The sequence below is a fragment of the Ranitomeya variabilis genome, chromosome 4 (genome assembly GCF_051348905.1).
Source record: "Ranitomeya variabilis isolate aRanVar5 chromosome 4, aRanVar5.hap1, whole genome shotgun sequence".
NCBI classification, from domain to species: domain Eukaryota; kingdom Metazoa; phylum Chordata; class Amphibia; order Anura; family Dendrobatidae; genus Ranitomeya; species Ranitomeya variabilis.
The window spans coordinates 1,736,977-1,763,080 of NC_135235.1; the positions used below are offsets into that span (position 1 = coordinate 1,736,977).

Below are 26,104 nucleotides of genomic sequence, written 5' to 3' on the forward strand. Positions count from 1 at the left end.
GACAGACCCCAAAAGACTGCAGAGAAAGGAGGAGAGACAGACCCCAAAAGACTGCAGAGAAAGTAGGAGAGACAGACCCCAAAAGACTGCAGAGAAAGGTGGTAGAGACAGACCCCAAAAGACTGCAGAGAAAGGAGGAGAGACAGACCCCAAAAGACAGCAGACAAAGGGGGAGAGACAGACCCCAAAAGACTGCAGAGAAAGGGAGAGAGACAGACCCCAAAAGACTGCAGAGAAAGGAGGAGAGACAGACCCCAAAAGACTGCAGAGAAAGGAGGAGAGACAGACCCCAAAAGACTGCAGAGAAAGGAGGAGAGACAGACCCCAAAAGACTGCAGAGAAAGGAGGAGAGACAGACCCCAAAAGACTGCAGAGAAAGGAGGAGAGACAGACCCCAAAAGACTGAAGAGGAAGGAGGAGAGACAGACCCCAAAAGACTGCAGAGAAAGGAGGAGAGACATACCCCAAAAGACTGCAGAGAAAGGGGGAGAGACAGACCCCAAAAGACTGCAGAGAAAGGAGGAGAGACAGACCCCAAAAGACAGCAGAGAAAGGGGGAGAGACAGACCCCAAAAGACTGAAGAGGAAGGAGGAGAGACAGACCCCAAAAGACTGCAGAGAAAGGTGAGAGACAGACCCCAAAATACTGCAGAGAAAGGAGGAGAGACAGACCCCAAAAGACTGCAGAGAAAGGAGGAGAGACAGACCCCAAAAGACTGTAGAGAAAGGTGAGAGACAGACCCCAAAAGACTGAAGAGGAAGGAGGAGAGACAGACCCCAAAAGACTGCAGAGAAAGGAGGAGAGACAGACCCCAAAAGACTGCAGAGAAAGGAGGAGAGACAGACCCCAAAAGACTGCAGAGAAAGGAGGAGACAGACCCCAAAAGACTGCAGAGAAAGGTGGAGAGACACACCCCAAAAGACTGCAGATAAAGGTGGAGAGACAGACCCCAAAAGACTGCAGAGAAAGGAGGAGAGACAGACCCCAAAGGACTGCAGAGAAAGTAGGAGAGACAGACCCCAAAAGACAGCAGAGAAAGGGGGAGAGACAGACCCCAAAAGACTGAAGAGGAAGGAGGAGAGACACACCCCAAAAGACTGCAGATAAAGGTGGAGAGACAGACCCCAAAAGACTGCAGAGAAAGGAGGAGAGACAGACCCCAAAGGACTGCAGAGAAAGTAGGAGAGACAGACCCCAAAAGACAGCAGAGAAAGGGGGAGAGACAGACCCCAAAAGACTGACGAGGAAGGAGGAGAGACAGACCCCAAAAGACTGCAGAGAAAGGGGAGAGACAGACCGAAAAAGACTGCAGAGAAAGGTGGAGAGACAGACCCCAAAAGACTGCAGAGAAAGGTGTAGAGACAGACCCCAAAAGACTGCAGAGAAAGGTGGAGAGACAGACCCCAAAAGACTGTAGAGAAAGGAGGAGAGACAGATCCCAAAAGACTGCAGAGAAAGGTGGAGAGACAGACCCCAAAAGACTGCAGAGAAAGGAGGAGAGACAGACCCCAAAAGACTGCAGAGAAAGGAGGAGAGACAGACCCCAAAAGACTGCAGAGAAAGGGGGAGAGACAGACCCCAAAAGACTGCAGAGAAAGGAGGAGAGACAGACCCCAAAAGACAGCAGAGAAAGGGGGAGAGACAGACCCCAAAAGACTGAAGAGGAAGGAGGAGAGACAGACCCCAAAAGACTGCAGAGAAAGGTGAGAGACAGACCCCAAAATACTGCAGAGAAAGGAGGAGAGACAGACCCCAAAAGACTGCAGAGAAAGGAGGAGAGACAGACCCCAAAAGACTGTAGAGAAAGGTGAGAGACAGACCCCAAAAGACTGAAGAGGAAGGAGGAGAGACAGACCCCAAAAGACTGCAGAGAAAGGAGGAGAGACAGACCCCAAAAGACTGAAGAGGAAGGAGGAGAGACACACCCCAAAAGACTGAAGAGGAAGGAGGAGAGACAGACCCCAAAAGACTGCAGAGAAAGGGGGAGAGACAGACCCCAAAAGACTGCAGAGAAAGTAGGAGAGACAGACCCCAAAAGACAGCAGAGAAAGGGGGAGAGACAGACCCCAAAAGACTGCAGAGAAAGGAGGAGACAGACCCCAAAAGACTGCAGAGAAAGGTGGAGAGACACACCCCAAAAGACTGCAGATAAAGGTGGAGAGACAGACCCCAAAAGACTGCAGAGAAAGGAGGAGAGACAGACCCCAAAGGACTGCAGAGAAAGTAGGAGAGACAGACCCCAAAAGACTGCAGAGAAAGGAGGAGAGACAGACCCCAAAAGACTGCAGAGAAAGGAGGAGACAGACCCCAAAAGACTGCAGAGAAAGGTGGAGAGACACACCCCAAAAGACTGCAGATAAAGGTGGAGAGACAGACCCCAAAAGACTGCAGAGAAAGGAGGAGAGACAGACCCCAAAGGACTGCAGAGAAAGTAGGAGAGACAGACCCCAAAAGACAGCAGAGAAAGGGGGAGAGACAGACCCCAAAAGACTGAAGAGGAAGGAGGAGAGACACACCCCAAAAGACTGCAGATAAAGGTGGAGAGACAGACCCCAAAAGACTGCAGAGAAAGGAGGAGAGACAGACCCCAAAGGACTGCAGAGAAAGTAGGAGAGACAGACCCCAAAAGACAGCAGAGAAAGGGGGAGAGACAGACCCCAAAAGACTGACGAGGAAGGAGGAGAGACAGACCCCAAAAGACTGCAGAGAAAGGGGAGAGACAGACCGAAAAAGACTGCAGAGAAAGGTGGAGAGACAGACCCCAAAAGACTGCAGAGAAAGGTGTAGAGACAGACCCCAAAAGACTGCAGAGAAAGGTGGAGAGACAGACCCCAAAAGACTGTAGAGAAAGGAGGAGAGACAGATCCCAAAAGACTGCAGAGAAAGGTGGAGAGACAGACCCCAAAAGACTGCAGAGAAAGGAGGAGAGACAGACCCCAAAAGACTGCAGAGAAAGGAGGAGAGACAGACCCCAAAAGACAGCAGAGAAAGGGGGAGAGACAGACCCCAAAAGACTGAAGAGGAAGGAGGAGAGACAGACCCCAAAAGACTGCAGAGAAAGGGGAGAGACAGACCCCAAAAGACTGCAGAGAAAGGTGGAGAGACAGACCCCAAAAGACTGCAGAGAAAGGTGGAGAGACAGACCCCAAAAGACTGCAGAGAAAGGCAGAGACAGACCCCAAAAGACTGAAGAGGAAGGAGGAGAGACAGACCCCAAAAGACTGTAGAGAAAGGAGGAGAGACAGACCCCAAAAGACTGCAGAGAAAGGAGGAGAGACAGACCCCAAAAGACTGAAGAGGAAGGAGGAGAGACACACCCCAAAAGACTGCAGATAAAGGTGGAGAGACAGACCCCAAAAGACTGCAGAGAAAGGAGGAGAGAGAGACCCCAAAGGACTGCAGAGAAAGTAGGAGAGACAGACCCCAAAAGACAGCAGAGAAAGGGGGAGAGACAGACCCCAAAAGACTGACGAGGAAGGAGGAGAGACAGACCCCAAAAGACTGCAGAGAAAGGGGAGAGACAGACCGAAAAAGACTGCAGAGAAAGGTGGAGAGACAGACCCCAAAAGACTGCAGAGAAAGGTGTAGAGACAGACCCCAAAAGACTGCAGAGAAAGGTGGAGAGACAGACCCCAAAAGACTGTAGAGAAAGGAGGAGAGACAGATCCCAAAAGACTGCAGAGAAAGGTGGAGAGACAGACCCCAAAAGACTGCAGAGAAAGGAGGAGAGACAGACCCCAAAAGACTGCAGAGAAAGGAGGAGAGACAGACCCCAAAAGACTGCAGAGAAAGGGGGAGAGACAGACCCCAAAAGACTGCAGAGAAAGGAGGAGAGACAGACCCCAAAAGACAGCAGAGAAAGGGGGAGAGACAGACCCCAAAAGACTGAAGAGGAAGGAGGAGAGACAGACCCCAAAAGACTGCAGAGAAAGGTGAGAGACAGACCCCAAAATACTGCAGAGAAAGGAGGAGAGACAGACCCCAAAAGACTGCAGAGAAAGGAGGAGAGACAGACCCCAAAAGACTGTAGAGAAAGGTGAGAGACAGACCCCAAAAGACTGAAGAGGAAGGAGGAGAGACAGACCCCAAAAGACTGCAGAGAAAGGAGGAGAGACAGACCCCAAAAGACTGAAGAGGAAGGAGGAGAGACACACCCCAAAAGACTGCAGATAAAGGTGGAGAGACAGACCCCAAAAGACTGCAGAGAAAGGAGGAGAGACAGACCCCAAAGGACTGCAGAGAAAGTAGGAGAGACAGACCCCAAAAGACAGCAGAGAAAGGGGGAGAGACAGACCCCAAAAGACTGACGAGGAAGGAGGAGAGACAGACCCCAAAAGACTGCAGAGAAAGGGGAGAGACAGACCGAAAAAGACTGCAGAGAAAGGTGGAGAGACAGACCCCAAAAGACTGCAGAGAAAGGTGTAGAGACAGACCCCAAAAGACTGCAGAGAAAGGTGGAGAGACAGACCCCAAAAGACTGTAGAGAAAGGAGGAGAGACAGATCCCAAAAGACTGCAGAGAAAGGTGGAGAGACAGACCCCAAAAGACTGCAGAGAAAGGAGGAGAGACAGACCCCAAAAGACTGCAGAGAAAGGAGGAGAGACAGACCCCAAAAGACAGCAGAGAAAGGGGGAGAGACAGACCCCAAAAGACTGAAGAGGAAGGAGGAGAGACAGACCCCAAAAGACTGCAGAGAAAGGGGAGAGACAGACCCCAAAAGACTGCAGAGAAAGGTGGAGAGACAGACCCCAAAAGACTGCAGAGAAAGGTGGAGAGACAGACCCCAAAAGACTGCAGAGAAAGGTGGAGAGACAGACCCCAAAAGACTGTAGAGAAAGGAGGAGAGACAGACCCCAAAAGACTGCAGAGAAAGGGGGAGAGACAGACCCCAAAAGACTGTAGAGAAAGGAGGAGAGACAGACCCCAAAAGACTGTAGAGAAAGGTGGAGAGACAGACCTCAAAAGACTGCAGAGAAAGGTGGAGAGACAGACCCCAAAAGACTGAAGAGGAAGGAGGAGAGACAGACCCCAAAAGACAGCAGAGAAAGGAGGAGAGACAGACCCCAAAAGACAGCAGAGAAAGGAGGAGAGACAGACCCCAAAAGACTGCAGAGAAAGGGGAGAGACAGACCGAAAAAGACTGCAGAGAAAGGTGCAGAGACAGACCCCAAAAGACTGCAGAGAAAGGGGAGAGACAGACCGAAAAAGACTGCAGAGAAAGGTGGAGAGACAGACCCCAAAAGACTGAAGAGGATGGAGGAGAGACAGACCCCAAAAGACTGCAGAGAAAGGTGGAGAGACAGACCCCAAAAGACTGCAGAGAAAGGTGGAGAGACAGACCCCAAAAGACTGCAGAGAAAGGGGGAGAGACAGACCCCAAAAGACTGTAGAGAAAGGTGGAGAGACAGACCCCAAAAGACTGCAGAGAAAGGGGAGAGACAGACCGAAAAAGACTGCAGAGAAAGGTGGAGAGACAGACCCCAAAAGACTGCAGAGAAAGGTGAGAGACAGACCCCAAAAGACTGAAGAGGAAGGAGGAGAGACAGACCCCAAAAGACTGCAGAGAAAGGTGGAGAGACAGACCCCAAAAGACTGCAGAGAAAGGAGGAATTACAGCGAAAGGTGCTACAAAGTACTGACTCAGTTTGCTGAACATATACAGGACAGGAGGAGTGGTACTGTGCAGTGTATATATACAGGAGGAGTGGTACTGTGCAGTGTATATATACAGGAGGAGTGGTACTGTGCAGTGTATATATACAGGACAGGAGGAGTGGTACTGTGCAGTGTATATATACAGGAGGAGTGGTACTGTGCAGTGTATATATACAGGAGGAGTGGTACTGTGCAGTGTATATATACAGGAGGAGTGGTACTGTGCAGTGTATATATACAGGAGGAGTGGTACTGTGCAGTGTATATATACAGGAGGAGTGGTACTGTGCAGTGTATATATACAGGACAGGAGGAGTGGTACTGTGCAGTGTATATATACAGGACAGGAGGAGTGGTACTGTGCAGTGTATATATACAGGAGGAGTGGTACTGTGCAGTGTATATATACAGGACAGGAGGAGTGGTACTGTGCAGTGTATATATACAGGATGAGCGGTACTGTGCAGTGTATATATACAGGAGGAGTGGTACTGTGCAGTGTATATATACAGGAGGAGTGGTACTGTGCAGTGTATATATACAGGAGGAGTGGTACTGTGCAGTGTATAAGGACAGGAGGAGTGGTTCTGTGCAGTGTATATATACAGGACAGGAGGAGTGGTTCTGTGCAGTGTATATATACAGGAGGAGTGGTACTGTGCAGTGTATATATACAGGAGGAGTGGTACTGTGCAGTGTATATATACAGGAGGAGTGGTACTGTGCAGTGTATATATACAGGAGGAGTGGTACTGTGCAGTGTATATATACAGGAGGAGTGGTACTGTGCAGTGTATGTATACAGGAGGAGTGGTACTGTGCAGTGTATATATACAGGAGGAGTGGTACTGTGCAGTGTATATATACAGGAGGAGGGGTACTGTGCAGTGTATATATACAGGAGGAGGGGTACTGTTCAGTGTATATATACAGGACAGGAGGAGTGGCACTGTGCAGTGTATATCCAGGAGGAGTGGTACTGTGCAGTGTATATATACAGGAGGAGTGGTACTGTGCAGTGTATATATACAGGACAGGAGGAGTGGTACTGTGCAGTGTATATATACAGGAGGAGTGGTACTGTGCAGTGTATATATACAGGACAGGAGGAGTGGTACTGTGCAGTGTATATATACAGGACAGGAGGAGTGGCACTGTGCAGTGTATATCCAGGAGGAGTGGTACTGTGCAGTGTATATATACAGGAGGAGTGGTACTGTGCAGTGTATATATACAGGAGTGGTACTGTGCAGTGTATATATACAGGAGGAGTGGTACTGTGCAGTGTATAAATACAGGAGGAGTGGTACTGTGCAGTGTATATATACAGGAGGAGTGGTACTGTGCAGTGTATATATACAGGAGGAGTGGTACTGTGCAGTGTATATATACAGGACAGGAGGAGTGGTACTGTGCAGTGTATATATACAGGAGTGGTACTGTGCAGTGTATATATACAGGACAGGAGGAGCGGTACTGTGCAGTGTATATATACAGGAGAGGAGGAGTGGTACTGTGCAGTGTATATATACAGGAGGAGTGGTACTGTGCAGTGTATATATACAGGAGGAGGGGTACTGTGCAGTGTATATATACAGGAGGAGTGGTACTGTGCAGTGTATATATACAGGAGGAGTGGTACTGTGCAGTGTATATATACAGGACAGGAGGAGGGGTACTGTACAGTGTATATCCAGGAGGAGTGGTACCTTGCAGTGTATATATATGTCGGGGTCGTCACGACAATATCCTTCATTCACCAGTCATCCCAAATTAGACTATGAGCATTTGGTACCAGGTAAGAATGAGTCAGACAAAGAGCTGGTTCAATCTCAGTGCATGCTCGTGCTTCTACAAGTATCAGCAACGATCACAGCAACTGAACTTTATTTCCTGATATACAGCATCATGTAGTGTATTCGGGGAGGGCGTGCAATAGGCAGGGTTAGGCTTGGTTTAAGCAATATATGTCTAGTATTCAGTCTTTCTGATTAGTCCTGACGTCATCTGGTGGATTCTCTTCTCTTCATGTATCTTAGGTTTCGATTTCAGAGAAATGATACTTCGCTTCTCTGAAACGAAACTAGGGCAGGGTGAATACTGGCAGCCTTTTTAAATATAGTTACATTAGCATCCGCAAGCAAGGGGAAAACGTATTGTTTCACAGCATAAGAATATAAAAGTACAAAAAGTGTATAAGGATATATCTTTTCACCCTGACAATTCCCCCCTAAACACTAAGTTTTTCCCTAAAAAGAAGGATCCTTCGAGACTGTCCATGTGATGGGAAAGGGGAGGTGGATTTCTTCATCCAAACACCTCAGAAACTCTCCCCTAGCGAGAGGCCTCCAGGCAGCTGAACCCTTCACTATCCTCACATGGAGTTCTCCCGCTGGCCCTAAACTAAATCTCTTGGCATCATCTGAGAATGGGGGGTTTTGTCTATTCTTTTGAGGGGGACATACTTAGGGATCTCCCCTGGATCAGTACCATCGTACTCTGGTGGGTCTACTTCTTGATTGAGGAAGGTGCCAGTCGGAATTGCTTTGGCAATAACCTTTTTATACAAGGGAATAACACAACAGAGAATTATCGATCCAATTACAAGGAGGGCAATCAGTACCAGACAGGCCTGTTGAAGGAATCCCTTGAGCCCACCCAACCAGCCGGAAAAGAAAGATGTGTCTACTCCGGCATTAGTTTTCAATTCTGCTGCTAACCCAGTTATCTTTTTAAGGGCTATCATGGTTTTTCCATTCACTCCAGAGTTCTGAGGGATATAGGTACAACACTCCTCTCCCACCATCCCACAGACTCCTCCTTTCTCAGCTAAGATCATGTCAAGGGCTAGTCGGTTTTGGAGGGTCATTCTAGTGTTAGGGCCCAATTCCTCAACTATACCCTGAAAAGCATCACGGCTATAATTGACAAACCTTTGTTCACTGTAATATATGTAATTGATCCAATCAACATTTTTATTAATCTGCACCTGTGGGATCAAAGAAGCAAAGCCGGCATAGATCTGGTTCTGAGCTTTAAACTGGTCAGGCACCCCCCTTGGCACTCCAATGGCATCAATATATACTAGTGGATCTTCTTCATAACTCATGTGGAGCTGATCAAGGCTTCTCCTCTTTCTGGTAGGTTCATCAGGTACCTCTGGATCCCAAGGTAAAATCTTGAACTGCATGGCCAGTTTAACAAGGGTGCATTGGCTTATCCAGGCATTAGGCAACCTAGGACGGAGCTTACCGTCCCCACATAACCAATAAATGTCGTACATATAATGTGTATGTTTGATTAGCAAATCTGTATGTAGAGAACTGTTCTCTTTGCAGAAACTTGTCTTGAAGATCCCTACTGGTGTACCTGTGGTGTCATGGGAATTATAACAGGTGTAGTTGTCAGCTAATACGGTTACTTCTCCTGGGACCTTTAGTCTGGGTTCCTTATGAATTAATGGGACATGATCTGGGCAATCAGTGGGCTTCAGACCTTTCAACAGATTCATGACACAGGCGGTGGTGTTGTCATGAGGAAAAAGCAATGCATGTGTGTAGAGATGTGTATTCGCAGCAGCACAAGCAATACATCCTACAGAGATATTCTGGACTCTTACATTGTATCTCACCCATTCTAACCATAGGTTTTTCCTTGGAGCTGTTTGTGTTTCTATGGAGAAAACCTCTTGCCAACTGAGACCTGGAATGGGGATCACTTCATTAACTACATTTTGCAAACGCTCACCTGGGCCTGTTTTAGGTGTACTGGTAACAGGGGCCTTGGTTGGTCTGAAGCTAATATCCTGGAGCTGTATATGGCCTAAATTCCCATGGTATCCACTACTAAATACATAATTAAAATGCCTTCCCAATACGAACGTCTGCAGGTCAGAAGATTGGGGGTTTTCAAGATTTAGGAGGAGGGGGTGACAACTTTTACCCCATTTACAGCCCCTAAGTGGTTGTAGAAGGGCTGTTAGATGCATTCTCTCACGAAGACTCCTACCCGTTCTATCCTTAGGGAACATGGCTTCACTAGGTTTATATCCCCAATCATCCCCCGTATTCCAGGCAGCATCTGACCAATAATAACAATTATTGTTGTCATTTCTGGTAACACATATATAAAACTGGATGATCCCCTCTACCACCCGTCCAGTCTCAAGGCACTTGACTACATCACAGAAATCAAATCGCCAGATATTCGCCAGGGCTGTCAGGTTTACCCAGAGAATAGTGGGGCCAGAATTCTTATTTACAATAGGGGCCGAAGAGGTAGGGGCGAGGATGGCCCCCAGTCCCAGGATCAAAAACAACAGCAACATTTCCCTTCAGTCACTACTGTGACTAAACACTGGTTCGGTCTCCTTTACAGTGTGAGGCGTGGATCCAGCTAGGTTTTCCTTCGAGCTTGACAGCTGTGGCTGTGGTCAGGAGCACTTGGTATGGTCCGTCAAATCTTGGTTCCAGGCACTTCCGGACGTGCCACTTTATCACTACCCAGTCTCCTGGCTCCAAGGGATGGTGTCCAGGAACCTTGTCTGGGTCTGGAAGAGAACTGAAGACAGTTAAATGCACTTTGGCAAGGTGTCCATGTGAGGCCTGCACATAGCTAGTCAAGTCCTGGTACTTGAGCTGCAACTGTTGTGGAAAGAAACATTCAAGATTGGGGCTCCTGCCAAACAGAATCTCATACGGTGACAGTCCTGTCTTCCTGTTTGGGGTATATCCTACTGAAAACAAAGCTAGAGGGAGACATTCTGTCCATGGTTTACCAGTCTCTACCATTGCCTTCTGGATTTTAAGCTTGAGTTCCATTTAGTCTCTCCACTCTTCCACTACTCTGCGAATGGAGTATGCAATGCTTGACTTACCCCCAGTGCTGCCATTACCTCTGACATGATCTCTCCAGTAAAATGGGAACTCCGATCGCTCTCAATGACTTCAGGAACTCCATACCTGCATATGATCTCAGCCATCAGTTTCTTCGCCGTTGTCTTAGCCGTAGCTTTGGCAACTGGGTAGGCTTCTGGCCAACCTGAAAATAAATCAATGCAGACCAACACATACTCATACGTCCCTACCCTAGACAACTGAATATAATCATTCTGCAGTCTCTGGAATTGGTTAAAGGGGCCGGGGAGTGTGTTTGGATGGGGTTTTCACTGTCCTACCCTGATTATGTGTGGCACATATCATGCAGCTCTGTACCTGCCTTTCTGCGCAGGTGGAAAACTCGGGGGCAATCCATTGTCTCTGTAGGGTGTCACTCATGGCCGTCTTCGAGTGGTGCACATTCCCGTGCAGAACCTGTGCCATCATTGGGTACAGTACCTGTGGCAGGCAGACCTTTTCACCCCTCCCCCATAGTCCAGTGATGGTATCAGAGCAAGCTCCTATCTTTTGCCACCTATCTTTCTCCTCCTTACTTGCCTGTTCTTGTAACCGGGCTAAGATGTCTTTCAACACAAGTGGAGATGGTGGGGTGTCTAGGTGATGTACTTGAGAGGCTACAGGAGTGCTTGCTGCTTTCTTGGCAGCCTGGTCTACCAGTGCTTACCCTTTTTGTCCGTCCATCAGTGCCTTTGCTATGTGCCTTTACCTTTATGATGCCTGTTTGGGTGGGAAGCTGTAGTGCATTCATAAGTTGCTGGACTGCCTCAGCACGTTTAAAGGGGTGGCCATTTGCTGTCAGGAAAGCCCTGGCTCTCCAGATAGGCCCATAACCGTGTGTAATGCCAAAAGCATACCTGGAATCAGTGTAGATGTTTACAGTCTTACCTTCTGCTAGTTTGCACGCTTCTATGAGCGCCTTGAGCTCTGCTTCTTGTGCAGACATATGAGCTGGCATTGACTCTGCCTTGATTACCTCATGTTCTGAGACCACAGCATATCTGGTACAGAAGCGTCCTTGGTCATCTTGGTGACGGGATCCATCTACACAAAGCTCAAAATCAGCATTAGGTATAGGCACACTAGAGACCAGCCGTTTCCTGAGACATCAATTCTAGACAATCATGTGGTTTGGAAACCTAATCTTGTTCCTCTGGATCCATTCTAGAAAGAAAAAGAGTGTCCTTGCTCATGTCACCTTCATGTCACCTACTCCTCCCCCCTTTGGATCCATAGGAACTAGGAGAAGAGTAGCGGGGTTCAGGACAGCGCACCTTTTCAAAGTCACATTAGTAGGCATGAGAATAGCACACCGAAGTCGCAGCTGTCCAGCCATGGACATGTGGCTAGGTTGTACTTGGTTAAGGATACTATGTACATCATGTGGGGTATGGACCGTCAGTGGGTGATCCAAAACAATCTCTGAAGACTTGTGTAGCAACAGCTGGACAGACAACACAGCCCGAACACAGGAGGAACTTCCTCTTGCCACCGTATCCAGGCGGCCACTATAATAAGCAACAGGTCTCTGTCTCCATGAAGCTGAGTCAGCACACCTGTAGCATGTCCTGCATAGGTGAGCTCTGTCTGCAATACTGTGCAGCAGTGCTCGGGTGTCTTGTAATCATATACGGGGCCTGCGGCATGTAACACTATATCACAGGGCAAATTCCCTCCTTGAGTGGACATAGCGTCTCCTGGTTGCAAGGGGCCATAAACGGCAAGGTAGGCCTGACACTTTTGGGCTATGACTGGGCCTCCCTTGTTGGCTATCTGTTGGGCCAAACCACCTCTATGTGACAGGGTAGAATTAGCTGGGTTCACTATGGCTCCCACCTGGTGGGTAATTATGTCCCCATACCCCACTGAGAAAAGAACTTGGGAGCCCTGAGGTGTGATGTAGTAGCGTGAATGACAGGGGAACCAAACTTCAGGTTCTTGGAGAGTCTGGCCTTGTAGGTGTGAGGGTTTCACGGGAAGAGGAGGTCTAGGGGCCTTTCCGGGCTGGGGGGTCTGCCATCTACACCGATTAAAACAAGCTCTTGGTCTGAGAATTAACATGACAGGGCTAGGGAGGGAGATTCCCAGACATAGGGTTAAAAAAAGATGTTGGATGTGTGTAAGGGGGGGGCAGGAGCTGAAATCTGTTACATGGGCCACTGATAAGGGACAGAGCTGCGTCCTTGCAGCTGTGTGTGTGTGGGGGGGGCTAAGGTTGGAGCAGAAATCGCTGCGGCTACAGATTTAACCTTTAATTTCCCTGTTGATGCAGAGCAGGGTAAGTTCTTTTGAAAACTCTTTACTATTTTCAATGCATCATCCGGAGTGGAAATCTCAATATCGGATCTAACTGACATTATTGCCTCTTTCAATTCAGATTTAAGGCCGGACATTAAAGCTACTACAAAAAGGTGTGAATGGGCTTTTTGTTACAATGAAAATCCCAGATCTTTAAATACTACCATAAGACGCCCATAGAACTTCTCGGCAATCCAGGATATATTGGTGCCTTGGGGTTAAAGGGCATAGGGCTTACAGTCGGGAGTAGAGGCTTAATTTCCTGGGGAGGGACCACATTATCTAGCAGGGAAACCCCTTGTCCCAAATTTTTGATTGTTTGCTTTCCTGACACATTAATCTCAGTCACTTTCTCAGTTCCTTCTTGCACCACAAAACATCAGTTTTTTTGTCATAGTAATAGACAACTTTCCTTTTTTAAACGTAGCAAAAACAATCAGAATTCACATCCTCTGTTGATCCTCAATTTGCTATATATATCAACCGCTCAACTTAAAGCAGGTGCTTTAAACAAAACACAAATCTCCCAGCGCGTACTACACCAAGAAAATACAAAGAGAACGCAGCTATGTGCCCCCTCCATTCCAGGGACACAGAGATAAGAAAATCACAGCATTCCTCAGCACAGAAAGAAGAAAGCAATAGCGCAGCTGTTTGACCCCTCCCATCGGATATTTTAGAAAGGTTTCACACAGAAACAGAATACAGCAGTTCTCAGACTTAATTAGTTTCTACAAAAACTACATCACACAATTCATGTGCCAGAACACCTTAGAAAAACCCATGATTGAGAATATCTTTCCTGCGTTCCTGACAGATTTATTTCCCCGTCTTTGGGCTAACAATATCAGATTCACCACACAAATTCAAAGTCTTCTTTTCCTTCCAGGGAAACTAATTCTCCTTCTCCATCAACCTCTTTCCATCCTTCGTCCTTTAAGCCTCGCGCAACTCGTAAATGAGCTTGCGCTTGTTCTAACAATCCTTTATCCTTCAACATGCCCCTTTGTTCTCTATGAGATTGTGCCATGTAGACGGCTGCAATCTCCCTGACGAAGGCAATCCTACATACTTGTACAACCTCCCAACATTCTTGACCGCCTTCTTGCCCTCCCGTGACTCTACTATTGTTTTGACTTCCACAGCATCCTCATTTAACTCGTGGGGCACGGACTTCTTCTGCTTTAAGAGACGCAACATGACTCACAGAATACTACGCCCTGCTGCAGCTCAGGCCGCTGACAATGATATCAACACTGTGTCCTACAGCACGGAACCTCGCGTTCAACGTACTATGAATATAGAGCCTCGCGCTCAATATTTCCTGTCCCTAACCTGAACACCAGTGATTACAGACTATCCTGTCACGATATTCTAAACCGTTGGGATGCGGTCTCCTAATGAGAGCCCTCCACTGAAATACAGGTGGTTCCCTCTTGGGACGTCTTAGTTACCTATCTGTACAATATCACAGAGGCTGCGTCTCCTATCCCTTTCTCTAAGCCGCCCCCCAATCTACAACTTTCTCAATCTTTCACTCTATTTAGCTACTAGACAATAGTCACGGGTAGGGTGGTTGAATGGAGTACGATGACCGGTGGAGGAGGTATGGTGTACACAAGGACGCGCAGGATTCGACGTCTCTCAGTTGCTGGTTCGGAGCGTGGCACGGGATCGCGCTCGGTCTCACCACTCGACCGGTCACCCCTCAGACCCAAGGAGACCACAGACAAACCAATAACGGCTGAAACACTAGCAAGTGTGACACATACAGAGTATCTCCACTTACCGTGTTTGGAGGGTGATCAGTCCTCGAGGTCAGCCACTACGGGTGTCGTCCACGGACATCCAGGGATGGGTCCAGGGGGTCTCGGATCGCTGGCCACACCCCACGTTGGAAGTGCCAAATTGTCGGGGTCGTCACGACAATATCCTTCATTCACCAGTCATCCCAAATTAGACTATGAGCATTTGGTACCAGGTAAGAATGAGTCAGACAAAGAGCTGGTTCAATCTCAGTGCATGCTCGTGCTTCTACAAGTATCAGCAACGATCACAGCAACTGAACTTTATTTCCTGATATACAGCATCATGTAGTGTATTCGGGGAGGGCGTGCAATAGGCAGAGTTAGGCTTGGTTTAAGCAATATATGTCTAGTATTCAGTCTTTCTGATTAGTCCTGACGTCATCTGGTGGATTCTCTTCTCTTCATGTATCTTAGGTTTCGATTTCAGAGAAATGATACTTAGCTTCTCTGAAACGAAACTAGGGCATAGGTGAATAACCCCAATAAGTTTGCTAAGTTGGCAGATGAGGGGGGTGCCAGTACAGGGGTAGCACTGCTGCAGCCAGGCATGTCCTCTGAAAGCCGGAGGAGTGACTGCTCCAGTAAGGAGGGAAATAGGAGAGCAGGGCAGGCCAGACAGGTGCTGGTAGTGGGGGACTCAATTATTAGGGGAACAGATAGGGCAATCTGTCACAAAGACAGGGATCGTCGAACGGTGTGCTGCCTACCTGGCGCTCGAGTCCGACACATCGCTGATCGGGTGGACAGATTACTGGGAGGGGCTGGTGAGGACCCAGCGGTCATGGTGCACATTGGCACAAATGACAAAGTTAGAGGTAGGTGGAAGGTCCTTAAAGATGATTTCAGGGAATTAGGCTGCAAGCTGAAAGCAAGGACCTCCAACATGGTATTTTCTGAAATACTGCCTGTACCACGTGCCACGCCAGAGAGGCAACGGGAGATTAGGGAGGTTAATAAGTGGCTCAAGAATTGGTGTAGGAAGGAGGGGTTTGGGTTCCTGCAGAACTGGGCCGACTTCTCAGTTGGCTACAGGCTCTACGCTAGGGACGGGCTGCACCTCAATGGGGAAGGGGCAGCTGTGCTGGGGGAGAAAATGGTTAGAAGGTTGGAGGAGTGTTTAAACTAGGGATTGGGGGGGAGGGTATTCATTTTATAGGAGGGGAAGATAGTGCAGATAGAGACCTGGGCACAAATAAGGAAGTTGGGGGTGGCGGTGGCATGGGGGGTGGGGTTAGAACAGTTAGTAATTTAAGAAAGAATAGAGGTACAGAGAGTAACATCAAGTGCATGTATACTAATGCCAGAAGCCTCGCCAACAAAATGGATGAATTAGAACTAATGTTGTTGGAGCATAATGATGACATGGTGGGGATATCTGAGACGTGGCTGGATGAGAGCCATGACTGGGCTGTTAACTTGCAGGGCTATAGTCTGTTCAGAAATGACCGTACAGATAAGCGAGGGGGAGGGGTGTGTCTATATGTAAAATCTGCCTTAAAACCCATCCTGCGTGATAATATAGGTGAATCTAATGAAAATGTAGAGTCCCTGTGGGTGGAGATAAGGGGAGGGGGAAAAAATAATAAATTACTGATAGGGGTTTGTTATAAATCTCCAAAAATAATGGAAGCAATGGAGAATATCCTCGTAAAGCAAACAGATGAAGCTGCGACTCAAGGAGAAGTCATTATTATGGGGGACTTCAACTACCCTGAAATAGATTGGGGAACAGAAACCTGCAGTTCCAGCAAAGGTAATCGGGGTCTGAACTATGGGAGACAATTACCTCTGACAACTGGTTCAGGACCCAACAAGAAGGGGGGCACTGCTAGACCTAATATTAACCAACAGGCCAGACCGCATATCAAATATAAGGGTTGGGGGTCACTGGGGAATAGTGATCACAAAATAATAAGTTTTCATGTCTCCTTTAATAAGATGTGTAGTAGAGGGGTGACAAGGACACTAAACTTCAGGAGGGCAAATTTCCATCGGATGAGAGATGATCTTGGTGCAATTAACTGGGACGTTATCCTGAGACATAAAAATACACAAAGAAAATGGGAGACGTTTATTAGCATCCTGGATAGGACCTGTGCACAGTATATACCGTATGTGAATAAACATACTAGAAATAGGAGGAAACCAATATGGCTAAATAGAGCTGTAAGGGGCGCAATAAGGGACAAAAAGAAAGAATATAGAGAATTAAAGGAAGTAGGTAGTGAGGAGGCATTAAATAAATACAGAAAATTACATCAATTCTGTAAAAAGCAAATCAAGGCAGCAAAGATTGAGACAGAGACTCATTGCCAGAGAGAGGAAAAATAATCCCAAAATATTCTTTAACTATATAAATAGTAAGAAACTAAAAAATGACAGTGTTGGCCCCCTTAAAAATAGTCTGGGTGAAATGGTGGATGAGGATGAGGAAAAAGCCAATATGCTAAATGACTTTTTTTCATCAGTATTTACAAAAGAAAATCCCATGGCGACAATATGATCAGTGATAAAAATTCCCCATTAAGTGTCACCTGCTTAACCCAGCAGGAAGTACAGCGGCGTCTAAAAATCACTAAAATTGACAAATCTCCGGGCCCGGATGGGATACACCCCCGAGTACTGCAGGAACTAAGTACAGTCATTGATAGACCATTATTTTTAATCTTTAAAGAGTCCATAATAACAGGGTCTGTACCACAGGACTGGCGTATAGCAAATGTGGTGCCAATATTCAAAAAGGGGCAAAAACTGAACTCGGTAATTATAGGCCAGTAAGTTTAACCTCTACTGTGGGTAAAATCCTGGAGGGCATTCTAAGGGATGCTATACTGGAGTATCTGAAGAGGAATAACCTCATGACCCAGTATCAGCACGGGTTTACTAGGGACCGTTCATGTCAGACTAATTTGATCAGCTTCTATGAAGAGGTAAGTTCCGGACTGGACCAAGGGAACCCAGTGGACGTAGTGTATATGGACTTTTCAAAAGCTTTTGATACGGTGCCACACAAAAGGTTGTTATATAAAATGAGAATAATGGGGATAGGGGAAAATATGTGCAAGTGGGTTGAGAGTTGGCTCAGGGATAGGAAACAAAGGGTGGTTATTAATGGAGCACACTCGGACTGGGTCACGGTTAGTAGTGGGGTACCACAGGGGTCAGTATTGGGCCCTCTTCTTTTTAACATATTTATTAATGACCTTGTAGGGGGCATTCAGAGTAGAATTTCAATATTTGCAGATGACACTAAACTCTGCAGGGTAATCAATACAGGGGAGGACAATTTTATATTACAGGATGATTTATGTAAACTAGAAGCTTGGGCTGATAAATGGCAAATGAGCTTTAATGGGGATAAATGTAAGGTCCTGCACTTGGGTAGAAGTAATAAGATGTATAACTATGTGCTTAATTGTAAAACTCTGGGCAAAACCATCAATGAAAAAGACCTGGGTGTATGGGTGGATGACAAACTCATATTCAGTGGCCAGTGTCAGGCAGCTGCTACAAAGGCAAATAAAATAATGGGATGCAGTAAAAGAGGCATAGATGCTCATGAGGAGAACATAATTTTACCTCTATACAAGTCACTAGTGCGACCACACTTAGAATACTGTGCACAGTTCTGGTCTCCGGTGTATAAGAAAGACATAGCTGAACTAGAGCGGGTGCAGAGAAGAGCGACCAAGGTTATTAGAGGACTGGGGGGTCTGCAATACCAAGACAGGTTATTACACTTGGGGCTATTTAGTTTGGAAAAACGAAGACTAAGGGGTGATCTTATGTTAATGTATAAATATCTGAGGGGACAGTACAAAGACCTTTCTGCTGATCTTTTTAATCATAGACCTGAGACAGGGACAAGGGGGCATCCTCTACGTCTGGAGGAAAGAAGGTTTAAGCATAATAACAGACGCGGGTTCTTTACTGTAAGAGCAGTGAGACTATGGAACTCTCTGCCGTATGATGTTGTAATGAGTGATTCATTAATTAAATTTAAGAGGGGACTGGATACCTTTCTGGAAAAGTATAATGTTACAGGGTATATACACTAGATTCCTTGATAAGGCGTTGATCCAGGGAACTAGTCTGATTGCCGTATGTGGGGTCGGGAAGGAATTTTTTCCCCAATGTGGAGCTTACTCTTTGCCACATGGGTTTTTTTTGCCTTCCCCTGGATCAACATGTTAGGGCATGTTAGGTTAGGCTATGGGTTGAACTAGATGGACTTAAAGTCTTCCTTCAACCTCAATAACTATGTAACTATGTAACTATGAATACTGGCAGCCTTTTTAAATATAGTTACATTAGCATCCGCAAGCAAGGGGAAAACTTATTGTTTCACAGCATAAGAATATAAAAGTACAAAAAGTGTATAAAGATATATCTTTTCACCCTGACATATACAGGACAGGAGGAGTGGTACTGTGCAGTGTATATATACAGGAGGAGTGGTACTGTGCAGTGTATATATACAGGACAGGAGGAGTGGTACTGTGCAGTGTATATATACAGGACAGGAGGAGTGGTACTGTGCAGTGTATATATACAGGAGGAGCGGTACTGTGCAGTGTATATATACAGGACAGGAGGAGTGGTACTGTGCAGTGTATATATACAGGACAGGAGGAGTGGTACTGTGCAGTGTATATATACAGGAGGAGTGGTACTGTGCAGTGTATATATACAGGAGGAGTGGTACTGTGCAGTGTATATATACAGGAGGAGTGGTACTGTGCAGTGTATATATACAGGACAGGAGGAGTGGCACTGTGCAGTTTGTGTATACAGGAGGAGTGGTACTGTGCAGTGTATATATACAGGAGGAGTGGTACTGTGCAGTGTATATATACAGGAGGAGTGGTACTGTGCAGTGTATGTATACAGGACAGGAGGAGTGGTACTGTACAGTGTATATATACAGGAATAGTGGTACTGTGCAGTGTATATATACAGGAGGAGTGGTACTGTGCAGTGTATATATACAGGAGGAGTGGTACTGTGCAGTGTATGTATACAGGACAGGAGGAGTGGTACTGTGCAGTGTATATATACAGGACAGGAGGAGTGGTACTGTGCAGTGTATATATACAGGAGGAGCGGTACTGTGCAGTGTATATATACAGGACAGGAGGAGTGGTACTGTGCAGTGTATATATACAGGACAGGAGGAGTGGTACTGTGCAGTGTATATATACAGGAGGAGTGGTACTGTGCAGTGTATATATACAGGAGGAGTGGTACTGTGCAGTGTATATATACAGGGGAGTGGTACTGTGCAGTGTATATATACAGGAGGAATACTGTGCAGTGTATATATACAGGACAGGAGGAGTGGTACTGTGCAGTGTATATATACAGGACAGGAGGAGTGGTACTGTGCAGTGTATATATACAGGACAGGAGGAGTGGTACTGTGCAGTGTATATATACAGGATAGGAGGAGTGGTACTGTGCAGTGTATATATACAGGACAGGAGGAGTGGTACTGTGCAGTGTATATATACAGGACAGGAGTGGTACTGTGCAGTGTATATATACAGGATAGGAGGAGTGGTACTGTGCAGTGTATATATACAGGAGGAGTGGTACTGTGCAGTGTATATATACAGGACAGGGGGAGTGGTACTGTGCAGTGTATATATACAGGACAGGAGGAGTGGTACTGTGCAGTGTATATATACAGGACAGGAGGAGTAGTACTGTGCAGTGTATATATACAGGAGAGGAGGAGTGGTACTGTGCAGTGTATATATACAGGAGGAGTGGTACTGTGCAGTGTATATATACAGAACAGGAGGAGTGGTACTGTGGAGTGTATATATACAGGAGGAGTGGTACTGTGCAGTGTATATATACAGGAGGAGTGGTACTGTGCAGTGTATATATACAGGAGGAGTGGTACTGTGCAGTGTATACATACAGGACAGGAGGAGCGGTACTGTGCAGTGTATATATACAGGAGGAGTGGTACTGTGCAGTGTATATATACAGGAGGAGTGGTACTGTGCAGTGTATATATACAGGAGGAGTGGTACTGTGCAGTGTATATATACAGGACAGGAGGAGCGGTACTGTGCAGTGTATATATACAGGACAGGAGGAGTGGTACTGTGCAGTGTATATATACAGGACAGGAGGAGTGGTACTGTGCAGTGTATATATACAGTACAGGAGGAGTGGTACTGTGCAGTGTATATATACAGGACAGGAGGAGTGGTACTGTGCAGTGTATATATACAGGAGGAGTGGTACTGTGCAGTGTATATATACAGGACAGGAGGAGTGGTACTGTGCAGTGTATATATACAGGACAGGAGGAGTGGTACTGTGCAGTGTATATATACAGGACAGGAGGAGGGGTACTGTGCAGTGTATATATACAGGACAGGAGGAGTGGTACTGTGCAGTGTATATATACAGGACAGGAGGAGTGGTACTGTGCAGTGTATATATACAGGACAGGAGGAGTGGTACTGTGCAGTGTATATATACAGGAGGAGGGTACTGTGCAGTGTATATATACAGGACAGGAGGAGTGGTACTGTGCAGTGTATATATACAGGACAGGAGGAGAGGTACTGTGCAGTGTATATATACAGGGGGAGTGGTACTGTGCAGTGTATATATACAGGGGGAGTGGTACTGCGCAGTGTATACAGTGGGGCAAAAAATTATTTAGTCAGTCAGCAATGGTGCAAGTTCCACCACTTAAAAAGATGAGAGGCGTCTGTAATTTACATCATAGGTAGACCTCAACTATGGGAGACAAACTGAGAAAAAAAAATCCAGAAAATCACAACTGTTTTTTTATCATTTTATTTGCATTTTATGGTGGAAAATAAGTATTTGGTCAGAAACAAACAATCCAGATTTCTGGCTCTCACAGACCTGTAACTTCTTCTTTAAGAGTCTCCTCTTTCCTCCACTCATTACCTGTAGTAATGGCACCTGTTTAAACTTGTTATCAGTATAAAAAGACACCTGTGCACACCCTCAAACAGTCTGACTCCAAACTCCACTATGGTGAAGACCAAAGAGCTGTCAAAGGACACCAGAAACAAAATTGTAGCCCTGCACCAGGCTGGGAAGACTGAATCAGCAATAGCCAACCAGCTTGGAGTGAAGAAATCAACAGTGGGAGCAATAATTAGAAAATGGAAGACATACAAGACCACTGATAATCTCCCTCGATCTGGGGCTCCACGCAAAATCCCACCCCGTGGGGTCAGAATGATCACAAGAACGGTGAGCAAAAATCCCAGAACCACGCGGGGGGACCTAGTGAATGAACTGCAGAGAGCTGAGACCAATGTAACAAGGCCTACCATAAGTAACACTCTACGCCACCATGGACTCAGATCCTGCAGTGCCAGACGTGTCCCACTGCTTAAGCCAGTACATGTCCGGGCCCGTCTGAAGTTTGCTAGAGAGCATTTGGATGATCCAGAGGAGTTTTGGGAGAATGTCCTATGGTCTGATGAAACCAAACTGGAACTGTTTGGTAGAAACACAACTTGTCGTGTTTGGAGGAAAAAGAATACTGAGTTGCATCCATCAAACACCATACCTACTGTAAAGCATGGTGGTGGAAGCATCATGCTTTGGGGCTGTTTCTCTGCAAAGGGGCCAGGACGACTGATCCGGGTACATGAAAGAATGAATGGGGCCATGTATCGTGAGATTTTGAGTGCAAACCTCCTTCCATCAGCAAGGGCATTGACGATGAAACGTGGCTGGGTCTTTCAACATGACAATGATCCAAAGCACACCGCCAGGGCAACGAAGGAGTGGCTTCGTAAGAAGCATTTCAAGGTCCTGGAGTGGCCTAGCCAGTCTCCAGATCTCAACCCTATAGAAAACCTTTGGAGGGAGTTGAAAGTCCGTGTTGCCAAGCGAAAAGCCAAAAACATCACTGCTCTAGAGGAGATCTGCATGGAGGAATGGGCCAACATACCAAAAACAGTGTGTGGCAACCTTGTGAAGACTTACAGAAAACGTTTGACCTCTGTCATTGCCAACAAAGGATTTATTACAAAGTATTGAGATGAAATTTTGTTTCTGACCAAATACTTATTTTCCACCATAATATGCAAATAAAATGATAAAAAAACAGACAATGTGATTTTCTGGATTTTTTTTTCTCAGTTTGTCTCCCATAGTTGAGGTCTACCTATGATGTAAATTACAGACGCCTCTCATCTTTTTAAGTGGTGGAACTTGCACTATTGCTGACTGACTAAATACTTTTTTGCCCCACTGTACAGAGGCAGGAGGAGTGGTACTGTGCAGTGTATATATACAGGAGGAGTGGTACTGTGCAGTGTATATATACAGGAGGAGTGGTACTGTGCAGTGTATATATACAGGAGGAGTGGTACTGTGCAGTGTATATATACAGGACAGGAGGAGTGGTACTGTGCAGTGTATATATACAGGGGGAGTGGTACTGTGCAGTGTATATATACAGGGGGAGTGGTACTGTGCAGTGTATATATACAGGAGGAGTGGTACTGTGCAGTGTATATATACAGGAGGAGTGGTACTGTGCAGTGTATATATACAGGAGGAGTGGTACTGTGCAGTGTATATATACAGGGGGAGTGGTACTGTGCAGTGTATATATACAGGGGGAGTGGTACTGTGCAGTGTATATATACAGGGGAGTGGTACTGTGCAGTGTATATATACAGGACAGGAGGAGAGGTACTGTGCAGTGTATGTATACAGGAGGAGTGGTACTGTGCAGTGTATATATACAGGAGGAGTGGTACTGTGCAGTGTATATATACAGGGGAGTGGTACTGTGCAGTGTATATATACAGGAGGAGTGGTACTGTGCAGTGTATATATACAGGAGGAGTGGTACTGTGCAGTGTATATATACAGGAGGAGCGGTACTGTGCAGTGTAAATATACAGGAGGAGTGGTACTGTGCAGTGTATATATACAGGAGGAGTGGTACTGTGCAGTGTATATATACAGGAGGAGTGGTACTGTGCAGTGTATATATACAGGAGGAGTGGTACTGTGCAGTGTATATATACAGGACAGGAGGAGTGGTACTGTGCAGTGTATATATACAGGACAGGAGGAGAGGTACTGTGCAGTGTATGTATACAGGAGGAGTGGTACTGTGCAGTGTATATATACAGGACAGGAGGAGTGGTACTGTGCAGTGTATATATACAGGAGGAGTGGTACTGTGCAGTGTATATATACAGGAGGAGTGGTACTGTGCAGTGTATATATACAGGGGGAGTGGTACTGTGCAGTGTATATATACAGGGGGAGTGGTACTGTGCAGTGTATATATACAGGGGGAGTGGTACTGTGCAGTGTATATATACAGGAGGAGTGGTACTGTGCAGTGTATATATACAGGGGAGTGGTACTGTGCAGTGTATATATACAGGAGGAGTGGTACTGTGCAGTGTATATATACAGGAGGAGTGGTACTGTGCAGTGTATATATACAGGAGGAGTGGTACTGTGCAGTGTATATATACAGGAGGAGTGGTACTGTGCAGTGTATATATACAGGAGGAGTGGTACTGTGCAGTGTATATATACAGGACAGGAGGAGAGGTACTGTGCAGTGTATACATACAGGAGGAGTGGTACTGTACAGTGTATATATACAGGAGGAGTGGTACTGTGCAGTGTATATATACAGGAGGAGTGGTACTGTGCAGTGTATATATACAGGAGGAGTGGTACTGTGCAGTGTATGTATACAGGAGGAGTGGTACTGTGCAGTGTATATATACAGGACAGGATGAGTGGTACTGTGCAGTGTATATATACAGGAGGAGTGGTACTGTGCAGTGTATATATACAGGAGGAGTGGTACTGTGCAGTGTATATATACAGGAGGAGTGGTACTGTGCAGTGTATATATACAGGAGGAGTGGTACTGTGCAGTGTATATATACAGGAGGAGAGGTACTGTGCAGTGTACATATACAGGAGGAGTGGTACTGTGCAGTGTATATATACAGGAGGAGTGGTACTGTGCAGTGTATATATACAGGACAGGAGGAGGCGTACACTGTGTATATGTGTGAATATATACAGGATGATGGCTGTGGTACTGTGCGCTGTCTGTTCTGGTGAATATGTTGTACTAGATGGTGGGCTGATTCTAATGCATCGGGTATTCTAGAATATGTATGTAGTTTATTTATGAAGAGTTAAGAATAATGCGATGAATACACAGGATTTTCCGGGTAAAATACATACATTATCATTACATTTTATTGCTCATAGAATACAACTAATTAATACAATTAATACAACTGAACAAAATTATTAAACAGATCATCAAAATATATAAACCATTAGATGAATATCTAACAGTATTTAAATAAATCATCGGACGAAAGAAGTACAACGACACTATAATATATTTGTGCATGGCACTGTGACTAACAGAACTTGTTCAGTAAACGTGACTGAACTACGTGGCACTGTGACTGACAGAACTTGTTCAGTAAATGTGACTGAACTACGTGGCACTGTGACTGACAGAACTTGTTCAGTAAATGTGACTGAACTACGTGGCACTGTGACTGACAGAACTTGTTCAGTAAACGTGACTGAACTACATGGCACTGTGACTGACAGAACTTGTTCAGTAAACGTGACTGAACTACGTGGCACTGTGACTGACAGAACTTGTTCAGGAAAACGTGACTGAACCAGGTGGCAATGTGACTAACAGAACTTGTTCAGTAAATGTGACTGAACTACGTGGCACTGTGACTGACAGAACTTGTTCAGTAAACGTGACTGAACTACGTGGCACTGTGACTAACAGAACTTGTTCAGTAAACGTGACTGAACTACGTGGCACTGTGACTAACAGAACTTGTTCAGTAAACGTGACTGAACTACGTGGCACTGTGACTGACAGAACTTGTTCAGTAAATGACTGAACTACGTGGCACTGTGACTGACAGAACGTGTTCAGTAAACGTGACTGAACTGCGTGGCACTGTGACTGACAGAACTTGTTCAGGAAAACGTGACTGAACCAGGTGGCAATGTGACTAACAGAACTTGTTCAGTAAACGTGACTGAACTACGTGGCACTGACTGACAGAACTTAGTCAGTAAACGTGACTGAACTACGTGGCACTGTGACAGAACTGCGCCTGTCGCTGATCGGGCGGCTGGCGCGACCAATCAGGGACGCGGGATTTCCTTTACAGACAGACAGAATTAGACGATTATATAGAAGATGGCTCTTAATGATCATGTTGTTTCATGCAGGTCTCGGAGGCCATGAAGCTTTGTACGGTGAGTGACAGCTTCGTTCTCGGGGGTCACTGCTCCTGTTCAGTGGATCTGCTCGGTGGGGCAGGTCTGCTGCTTTTTCCTGGGGTTTGGGGGTCTTCTGTGGTGGAGATTTATGCTTACATGCATTTTACGTGTAATGTGAT

At 46.2% G+C, this 26,104-nt stretch overlaps 1 protein-coding gene across 2 annotated transcripts in view; it reads left to right on the top strand.

Annotated features, from left to right (window-relative positions):
• The window catches only part of SFXN4 (sideroflexin 4), a 214,338-nt gene that overhangs the window by 76,854 nt on the left and 111,380 nt on the right, over positions 1 to 26,104 (top strand). For both annotated transcript variants that reach the window (XM_077257875.1, XM_077257876.1), the window contains exon 4: positions 25,935 to 25,961. In XM_077257875.1, the coding sequence (XP_077113990.1) occupies positions 25,935 to 25,961 (27 nt within the window). The remainder of the gene's footprint in view (positions 1 to 25,934; positions 25,962 to 26,104) is intronic.